At 43.8% G+C, this 10,608-nt stretch overlaps 1 protein-coding gene across 20 annotated transcripts in view; it reads left to right on the top strand.

The window, feature by feature from the left end:
* The window catches only part of LOC118214801 (receptor-type tyrosine-protein phosphatase eta-like), a 41,172-nt gene that overhangs the window by 10,750 nt on the left and 19,814 nt on the right, over positions 1 to 10,608 (top strand). For 9 of the 20 annotated variants that reach the window (XM_035395042.1, XM_035395032.1, XM_035395033.1 and 6 more), the window contains exons 2-14: positions 3,381 to 3,402; positions 3,714 to 3,797; positions 4,224 to 4,490; positions 4,789 to 5,052; positions 5,519 to 5,782; positions 6,007 to 6,300; positions 6,593 to 6,856; positions 7,323 to 7,586; positions 7,811 to 8,104; positions 8,398 to 8,661; positions 9,117 to 9,371; positions 9,596 to 9,889; positions 10,178 to 10,441. In XM_035395042.1, the coding sequence (XP_035250933.1) occupies positions 3,381 to 3,402; positions 3,714 to 3,797; positions 4,224 to 4,490; positions 4,789 to 5,052; positions 5,519 to 5,782; positions 6,007 to 6,300; positions 6,593 to 6,856; positions 7,323 to 7,586; positions 7,811 to 8,104; positions 8,398 to 8,661; positions 9,117 to 9,371; positions 9,596 to 9,889; positions 10,178 to 10,441 (3,094 nt within the window). Of the gene's footprint in view, positions 1 to 3,380; positions 3,403 to 3,713; positions 3,798 to 3,956; positions 4,018 to 4,223; positions 4,491 to 4,788; positions 5,053 to 5,518; positions 5,783 to 6,006; positions 6,301 to 6,592; positions 6,857 to 7,322; positions 7,587 to 7,810; positions 8,105 to 8,397; positions 8,662 to 9,116; positions 9,372 to 9,595; positions 9,890 to 10,177; positions 10,442 to 10,608 lie in introns of those variants that run through there. The other 11 variants (XM_035395036.1, XM_035395037.1, XM_035395030.1 and 8 more) reach the window with 11 other exon arrangements.

Raw genomic sequence — 10,608 nt, 5'->3', positions numbered from 1 at the left:
AGAAAAGCATCAGTAGCTCCATGGATACGACCCCTTGTGTATTCCATACATCAGGTTGCCATGACAGCAAGACCAGGGGTCAGTTCACTCAGCCCAGGTGTCCCCATTTTATGGAGACATTTTTCTTTCTGGTCTGTGTCGCCCAGCTTCCTGGTCACGTGACCTAGTTACCAGAAAGTCAGAGTGAACCCAGAATGCTGCAGTAGGGTTCAACTTTAGGTCATTTCTCTTTGCTGTGTGTGTGTCAGAGAGAGAGAGAGAGAATAACCACTTTGCTGGTTCATGGAGCAAAGCTGTGTTCATTTTAGCATTCCACTGTCCTCTCATTTGCTTCTCATTTATAGTGTAAAAGAAAGGAACTCTTGTACGCTGTGTCTTTTTTTGGTCAGTTTTACTGATCAGCTTGTTTTGCCATCGGCGTATGCAGTTCTGTTCTTCCCTTTTTAGTGTCATGGTTCATAAAGTGTATTTATGCTTCGTCGTCCCCTAACTGTATTGTAGGAATTTGGGGTTTCACCTTTCGGGCTTCACAGCATAAAAAACAATGTAAAATTAAAAAAAAAAAAAAAAACAATTCAAGGCTGCAGTGCAACAAACAGCATGTCCCCTGCCGCTCAAATGACTCGGTGGGGGGTACTGGGGGGCAGGGGCAGCCGGGGGGGGGGGGGGGGGGGGGGTACTGGGGGGTGGGGGTGGGGGTGTCTGCTGGTTAAGGAGCTCGGCCTCTAGCCTGAAGGTCCCTGTGGACGACTTCCTGTCCCCGACTGCCAAGGCTGTGGTCTGGAGCTGCTGCAGGCTGATAAAGACATGCCAAGGCCAGGAGCTCTTGCAGCACGGCCCGCACCATTACACCATTACACTGTTACACCATTACACCATTACACTGTTACCCCATTACACCATTACACTGTTACACTGTTACACCATTACACCATTACACTGTTACACCATTACACCCCCTGCACAGCACAGCTTAAAGTATAGATCATTACACAAAACGCCTCCCCCCCCCCCACCAATACGGCCCACACCATTACACTATTACATTGTTACAATGTTACACATTACACTGCTACATCGTTACACTGTTACACCCATTACACCATTACACTTTTACATCATTACAGTGTTAGACCATTACACTGTTACATTGTTACACCATTACACCCCTTGCATAGCACAGCTTACAGTATAGACCATTACACCAAACGCCAGCCCCCACCAACACAGCCCACACCATAACACCATTACACCCCTGCACTTAGAGTACAGACCATGGCATTTTCACCAAAGGCCTTTTAAACTCGGACCACATTCCTCTACTTTAGCCACTCTCTCGCTGAACTGTCCTTGGAATGACTGCTCTGGGTCTCAGGCTTTATCTAACTTTTTTAAAATCGATTTTCCCCTTTGTGTTTCAATAACCATGTAAAACCGCACTCCTAAAAAATGGTTTTAGTGCTATTTTCACAAGCAATTTTTTATTTTTAGAAAAAGATTTTTTTTTAGCTAAAATTATTTCCCACCAGTGTACTGAATCAAGGAGAATTCAGTCAACAGTTCAGAAAACAAAACAATGAAGGCGGTGTGATGAGGTTCTGAGGTTTACACATTAACCAGTCTGGTAAACAGCGGCTGCAGTGAGAGACTGAGGTGGAGGTGGGGTGACGGCAACGCTCTGGGAATGCCAGCGAGGTCTTCTGTTTGCTCACGGTTTTCACTAATCATTAAAGCCCGAAGGACGGTCCTGCACCACCAGGAAGTGGATCTGATATTACCAAACCAAAAAGCCATTTCCAGCACGCAATTTTTTTTGCATGGTGCCCATTTTAGGGGTCTATTTTCTATGTGTGTAATAATAGCTGACAATCGCAGGAAGACAATTCTGTTTGTTTTTTAGGGGTTTTGTTTCCTTGTTTTAAGATTGATTCTCAAGATTAAGATTAAGATTGATTTGTAGCTTTGTTCATAATATAATACTTGATCAATAATACTATAATAATAAAATAATACACTATAATAGCATTAATAATAATAATAATAATAATAATAATAATAATAATAATATGTGCATGCACATCCATACATTCATTCATTCATTCATTCATACATACGTAAAATATGTACATAAGTACATATATACATACATATGTTTCAATGCATTCATAATTTTATGCAGCACCTTTCGTGTATAGCCTGTGCTCCAGTACATGATTAAAACACAGAGTTGTTGAAACGTTTACTGAAGAAGGTCACCGGCTGAAACCACAACGAGAGTGGAGCTGAGCTGCTGTGTGAATGACGGGGAACGGATCCGCTCTCGAGTAGCGCTGTACGAGCGCAGACCTGCTGGGGACCCGACCGCGCCCCTGGGGAGGAATTAAAACACTCCTACGGGGAGCGTGAAGGGTGTCAGCCGCACCTGCTGGCTGTCGGGACAGGAGCGTGGTTCCCCTTTATCCCTTTGCCGATTGCACACCCAGTTTAGAACGCATCCATTCCCTCCTCTAAAAAGCCATTTTTGAACATTTTTCACAAGACATACAGTACAGGGCAATGATATTATGCTGCCTGTATTAAAAAATAAATAAATAATAATACAATTTTTAAACTTAAAACAACTTAAATTGGCTGAAATCTTATCGACTTTATCTACCCCTTCTCCTCCTGCCCATCCCTCCACCCGCATCCCTCTTTGCAAAATGATAGACTTCCAATAGTTTGTTTAATTGTAATTAACATCTTTTTATGATATTTGTAGGAAGAAATTGGAAAACAAATGTGTGTGTGTGTGTGTGTGTGGATATCTTCTGTTTTCCAGAAGGTATTTACCACGTAACCAACTCCATATCCGTAGCACATTAAACAAATCATGAGGTTGAAACTATGTTTATTTGGGATAGATTATTGAAGGCTAATATGAGTATTCGTACTGGCAACATTATAAGCTTTTGGTATGATTTTGAATGTTCATTTGAACCTTCTCAAAGTGGTACCTTCAAATAAACACAGATGCTAAACCTTACCTCATACAAGGATTCATTCACTCCGGATCTAAAAAAAGACTACCATAAATTGCTTCCAAAATAAGGTCATTTTCAATATCTGGCATCTAAGACACAAATTTATATTCCTAAAAGCAACTAAACTCACAACGATTCGGAGAAAATGGTCAATTTCTGTGAAGAGCTATCTCTGTTTTGACAACTTAATTGACGAGCCCGTTGGGTTGTTCGCTGTACATTAAAAACAATCAGGTGGCGCCATCTACCGGAGGTCATGGGGATTACATCTGACCAAATACAGCCTTTGAAAGTCTGGTGTGTGTGCATGCGTGCGTGCGGAGAACTGAAAATCTTTTTATTTTTCTTTCTCCTCAGGTTTCATGTGAACAGTCAGTCTGTAAGTACTGATCTTTGTTTCTCACATATTTGAAAACATTTTGGTCTTTCAGATTTGGCAATGCCAGCATGCTGTTGTCCACTAACAACATAGCCAGCTCATTGGCTGGTGTGTTAAGCCCACCCATCCCTACAAAAAATAATTTTGTATTTTGCAACATTTCATTAGAATTTGACCATTTCTGTAATAAAAACAATATTTTATATCTGTTAACAATCCTTCCATAGAATTGTTCTGGAAAATGGTATATTATTGAAAATCTGAATATATTCATAAATTTGATTTATTGGAAAACTGTTGATATCTTTCAGTAATTACAGGGGAAAACAGTACCACAGTGACCACAATCAGTGGACCATTTGCTGAAGACTCAGAGTCTGTTTCCAATGCAACATGTGAGTATTACTATCGGCTTGAGGTGATTCAGAGCTCTCCAGTGTTGCAGTGTGTGGTAGAGGTTAGCGACCCTGCCATGTATATGACTGGAAGCCTCCAGATTTAAAATCCCAGGCGGAACAGAGCTGTGGAACCTTTCTTATAGAGCTATAGTCTCAGTGGTGACCGTAGGTCCAATGGATTACCAGAGCTCTGCAGCCACTGCAGGAATCTACACCAGTGAGTACCCCACACGGACACTTAGCATGAGCTACATCTCCCTCATTAACATAGCCACTGTCAATCACCTCCAGGTGCTGTTATTCACCCTAAAACACCGTAACAATCAGTCAGCAGCAGGCCTGCACAACTCTGGAAGAGTTACATTTAATCCTGCTATCTTACCTTCATCAACATCGCACTGATACCAAGCTCTGTTTTTGTAGGGCCGTATCCAATCCTTTGGTTAAATGCCACCACGATCAACACAACGGTGGTGGTTCTGCACTGGCACAGACCTCAGGGGTACCAGCAGGGATACTCAAACAGGGTGGAGACCTCCGGCTGTACTTCTGCCCCACGGAACCAGACAGAACAAGACTCCATGGCCACCATCACCGGCCTGACCCCAGGAACCAACTGCTCCTTTACCGTCTACTCCCAGGTCCAGAATGGCATTGAGGGAGAGCCTATCTCTGTGTACCAGTACACAAGTAAGACCTGACATGACTACTTGTTTCAAATTCTCATTTGTCTGTGTTGCATCCCATCCTGTGGGTGACCCTAGATTTATGAGGTAAACTATGGTGGCTACAGACATTTTGGTCCTAACTGTACATAGATATGCAGAAATATTGCTCAGAATAAAAGGCGGAATTTGACAAGGGGATTGTATGAATTGCTTTTTTTTTTTTAGGTATGCACTGTTAATTATTGCCTCATCAAACTTGGAAATCTTAGCAGTCAACTGCCCCCCCCCCCTCTTTCTCTCTCTCTCTTGTTCACACATAGAGCCTGAAAGAGTGAGCCCTACCATTCCAAACAGAGGCACCAGTGACACCATTGAGGTGACATGGCTGTCTCCACCTGGCAATGTGGAAAAGTACAAGGTCAACTTGACCAGCAATTATGGAGACAACCAAACAAAGTTTCTCAACTCCAGCTTTCAGTCATGGTTATTCAGTGGCCTGGCAGCTGGGAGAAACTACACAGTCGTAGTGACCACAATCAGTGGACCCTTTGCTGAAGACTCAGAGCCTGTTTCCAATGCAACATGTGAGTATGATTATTAGTTCAAGGTGATTCTGAGCTCTCAAGTCTTGCAGTGTGGGGTAGAGGTTAGCTATCCTGCCGTGTATATGACTCGAAGCCTCCAGATTTAAAATCCCAGGCGGAACAGAGCTGTGGAACCTTTCTTATAGAGCTATAGTAGCTATAAAGACTTACCTCTGTGACTAGATGAATGGATCACATGCCTAAAATGTTCATCTGTTTAAATAGATTACATGTTGGCATATTATAAGTGTCAGCTAAAAGTAGAAATAACAAATATATGACTAAAATTTGTATGGAAAAGGACTGTATTCACCTCTGACAAATGCACAACTCACCGTGTTGGCCTGTGGGCTCACTTGGGGCTGAGAAAAATCTACAGTATGTTCTAGAAACGGGTTATAGTTTATTTGGTTTTCATAAATCTTTAATTCAGATCCTACTTCTCTCATCTTTGCCATTATTACAGATCCCAATCCACCTGGAGCTATTCATGCAGAAGGGCAGACCACTGATTCCATTACTATCAGTTGGGGTAGGCCCCAAGGCATGGACTTGGGCCAGTACAGTTTCATCATATTCTGTCAACCCCATCAAAATGGTCAAAATGAGAGCACAAACAACACTGCTGTATTGGAGAACCTGACATCCGGGACTCTGTACAACATCTCGGTGGTAACCGTAGGTCCAATGGGCTACCACAGCTCTGCAGCCACTGCAGGAATCTACACCAGTGAGTACCCCACACACGGACTTAGCATGAACTACATCTCCCTCATTAACATAGTCACTGTCAATCACCTCCAGGTGCTGTTATTCACTCTAAAACATCATAACAATTAGTCAGCAGCTACCAATGAGCTCAAATCAGGCCTGCACAGCTCTGGAAGAGTTACAGTTAATCCTGCTATCTTCCCTTCATCAACATCGCACTGATACCAAACTCTGTTTTTGTAGGGCCGTATCCCATCCTTGGGTTAAATGCCACCACCATCAACACAACGGTGGTGGTTTTGCACTGGCACAGTCCCCAGGGGTACCAGCAGGGATACTCATACAGGGTGGAGACCTCCTGCTGTATGCCTACCCCACGGAACCAGACAGAGCAAAACTCCATGGCCACCATCACCGACCAAAACTCCATGGCCACCATCACCGACCTGATTCCAGGCACCAACTGCTCCTTTACCGTCTACTCCCAGGTCCAGAATGGCATTGAGGGAGAGCCCATCTCTGTGTACCAGTACACAAGTAAGACCTGACATGGCGTCTTGTTTCAAATTCACATTGGTCTATGGTGCATCCCATCCTATGTGAGGTTTATGAGGTAAACTACGGAGGCTACAGACATTTTGGTCCTAACTGTACATAGATATGCAGAAATATTGCTCAGAATAAAAGGCGGAATTTGAAAAGGGGATGGTATGAATTGCTTTTTTTTTTTAGGTATGCACTGTTAATTATTGCCTCATCAAACTTGGAAATCTTAGCAGTCAACTGCCCCCCCCCCCTCTCTTTCTCTCTCTCTCTTGTTCACACATAGAACCTGAAAGAGTGAGCCCTACCATTCCAAACAGGGGTGCCAACGACACCATTGAGGTCACATGGCTGTCTCCAACTAGCAATGTGGAAAAGTACAAGGTCAACTTGACCAGCAATTATGGAGATAACCAAATAAAGTTTCTCAGGTCCAGCTTTCAGTCATGGTTATTCAGTGGTCTGGCAGCTGGGAGAAACTACACAGCCGTAGTGACCACAATCAGTGGACCCTTTGCTGAAGACTCAGAGCCTGTTTCCAATGCAACATGTGAGTATGATTATTAGTTCAAGGTGATTCTGAGCTCTCAAGTCTTGCAGTGTGGGGTAGAGGTTAGCTATCCTGCCGTGTATATGACTCGAAGCCTCCAGATTTAAAATCCCAGGCGGAACAGAGCTGTGGAACCTTTCTTATAGAGCTATAGTAGCTATAAAGACTTACCTCTGTGACTAGATGAATGGATCACATGCCTAAAATGTTCATCTGTTTAAATAGATTACATGTTGGCATATTATAAGTGTCAGCTAAAAGTAGAAATAACAAATATATGACTAAAATTTGTATGGAAAAGGACTGTATTCACCTCTGACAAATGCACAACTCACCGTGTTGGCCTGTGGGCTCACTTGGGGCTGAGAAAAATCTACAGTATGTTCTAGAAACGGGTTATAGTTTATTTGGTTTTCATAAATCTTTAATTCAGATCCTACTTCTCTCATCTTTGCCATTATTACAGATCCCAATCCACCTGGAGCTATTCATGCAGAAGGGCAGACCACTGATTCCATTACTATCAGTTGGGGTAGGCCCCAAGGCATGGACTTGGGCCAGTACAGTTTCATCATATTCTGTCATCCCCATCAAAATGGTCAAAATGAGAGCACAAACAACACTGCTGTATTGGAGAACCTGACATCCGGGACTCTGTACAACATCTCGGTGGTAACCGTAGGTCCAATGGGATACCACAGCTCTGCAGCCACTGCAGGAATCTACACCAGTGAGTACCCCACACACGGACTTAGCATGAACTACATCTCCCTCATTAACATAGTCACTGTCAATCACCTCCAGGTGCTGTTATTCACTCTAAAACATCATAACAATTAGTCAGCAGCTACCAATGAGCTCAAATCAGGCCTGCACAGCTCTGGAAGAGTTACAGTTAATCCTGCTATCTTCCCTTCATCAACATCGCACTGATACCAAACTCTGTTTTTGTAGGGCCGTATCCCATCCTTGGGTTAAATGCCACCACCATCAACACAACGGTGGTGGTTTTGCACTGGCACAGTCCCCAGGGGTACCAGCAGGGATACTCATACAGGGTGGAGACCTCCTGCTGTATGCCTACCCCACGGAACCAGACAGAGCAAAACTCCATGGCCACCATCACCGACCAAAACTCCATGGCCACCATCACCGACCTGATTCCAGGCACCAACTGCTCCTTTACCGTCTACTCCCAGGTCCAGAATGGCATTGAGGGAGAGCCCATCTCTGTGTACCAGTACACAAGTAAGACCTGACATGGCGTCTTGTTTCAAATTCACATTGGTCTATGGTGCATCCCATCCTATGTGAGGTTTATGAGGTAAACTACGGAGGCTACAGACATTTTGGTCCTAACTGTACATAGATATGCAGAAATATTGCTCAGAATAAAAGGCGGAATTTGACAAGGGGATTGTATGAATTGCTTTTTTTTTTTAGGTATGCACTGTTAATTATTGCCTCATCAAACTTGGAAATCTTAGCAGTCAACTGCCCCCCCCCCCCTCTCTTTCTCTCTCTCTCTTGTTCACACATAGAACCTGAAAGAGTGAGCCCTACCATTCCAAACAGGGGTGCCAACGACACCATTGAGGTCACATGGCTGTCTCCAACTAGCAATGTGGAAAAGTACAAGGTCAACTTGACCAGCAATTATGGAGATAACCAAATAAAGTTTCTCAGGTCCAGCTTTCAGTCATGGTTATTCAGTGGTCTGGCAGCTGGGAGAAACTACACAGCCGTAGTGACCACAATCAGTGGACCCTTTGCTGAAGACTCAGAGCCTGTTTCCAATGCAACATGTGAGTATTAATGTCGGCTTGAGGTGACTTTTAGAGCTCTCCAGTGTTGTCCAATGAGATGGAGCTTAGCAACTTTGCCATATATGAATGGAAGTCTCCAGAGTTAAAGTCCCAGGTGGAACACAGCTGTGCAACCTTTATTGGAGAGCTATAGTATACTGTAGTTGTACAGACTTACCTCAGTGGCTGGAAGAATGGATCATGTTGCTAATATGCCCATCCGTTTAAATGGATTACATATTGGCACAGTATAAAAGTGTCAGCTACAAGCATAAATGATAGAAATATGACAAAAAAATTGTATTAAAAAGGACTGTATTGGCAGTGTGTTTACCTGTGGACATTTGGGGTTGAGAAAAATTGAAAGTATGTTCAAGAAATTGGTTAGAATCTTTTTGTTTATCCACAAAACTTTCATTCAGATTCTGCTTCTCTAATGTTTGGCATTATTACAGATCCTAATCCACCTGGAGCTATTCATGCAGAAGGGCAGACCACTGATTCCATTACTATCAGTTGGGGTTGGCCCCAAGGCATGGACTTGGGCCAGTACAGTTTCATCATATTCTATCAAGCCTCTCAAAATGAGACCACAAACAACACTGCTGTATTGGAGAACCTGACATCCGGGACTCTGTACAACATCTCGGTGGTGACCGTAGGTCCAATGGGCTACCACAGCTCTGCAGCCACTGCAGGAATCTACACCAGTGAGTACCCCACACGGGGACTTAGCATGAACTACATCACCCTCATTAACATAGCCACTGTCAATCACCTCCAGGTGCTGTTATTCACTCTAAAACATCATAACAATTAGTCAGCAGCTACCAATGAGCTCAAATAAGGCCTGCACAGCTCTGGAAGAGTTACAGTTAATCCTGCTATCTTCCCTTCATCAACATCGCACTGATACCAAACTCTGTTTTTGTAGGGCCGTATCCCATCCTTGGGTTAAATGCCACCACGATCAACACAACGGTGGTGGTTTTGCACTGGCACAGACCCCAGGGGTACCAGCTGGGATACTCATACAGGGTGGAGACCTCCTGCTGTATGCCTACCCCACGGAACCAGACAGAGAAAAACTCCATGGCCACCATCACCGAACAAAACTCCATGGCCACCATCACCGACCTGATTCCAGGCATCAACTGCTCCTTTACCGTCTACTCCCAGGTCCAGAATGGCGTTGAGGGAGAGCCCATCTCTGTGTACCAGTACACAAGTAAGACCTGACATGGCTACTTGTTTCAAATTCACATTGGTCTATGGTGCATCCCATCCTATGTGAGGTTTATGAGGTAAACTACGGAGGCTACAGACATTTTGGTTGCAACTATGCAGATGAGGACACGCTGAAATAATTCTTGAAATAAAATGCACAATTGGCCAAGAGGACTTTAAACACACTATTTTCTTTTGTTAAAGTATTAATTGTTCATAATTCCCTCATAAAACTTGGAAATGTAAGCAGTCCTTCCTCTCTCTCTTTCTCTCATGCTTTCACACACAGAGCCTGAAAGAGTGAGCCCTGCAGTTTCAAACAGAGGCACCAATGACACCATTGAGGTCACATGGAAGCCTCCACTTGGCAATGTGGAAAAGTACATGGTCAACTTGACCAGCAATTATGGAGACAATCAATCAATGGTTGTCAGCTACATCGTTCCGTCACCGTTATTCAGTGGTCTGACACCTGGAAGAAAATACACAGTCGTAGTGACCACAATCAGTGGACCCTTTGCTGAAGACTCAGAGCCTGTTTCCTGTGCGACATGTGAGTATTACTATCAACTTGAGGTGACTTAGAGCTCTCCAGTGTTGTCGAATGGGGTGGAGCTTAGCAACTTTGCCATATATGAATGGAAGCCTCCAGACTTAAAGTCCCAGGTGGAACACAGCTGTGCAACCTTTACTAGAGATCTGTAAGACGTGTAGAGCCTT

The sequence above is a fragment of the Anguilla anguilla genome, chromosome 16, assembly GCF_013347855.1.
Source record: "Anguilla anguilla isolate fAngAng1 chromosome 16, fAngAng1.pri, whole genome shotgun sequence".
NCBI classification, from domain to species: domain Eukaryota; kingdom Metazoa; phylum Chordata; class Actinopteri; order Anguilliformes; family Anguillidae; genus Anguilla; species Anguilla anguilla.
This window is presented reverse-complemented; position numbering and strand designations above follow the sequence as displayed.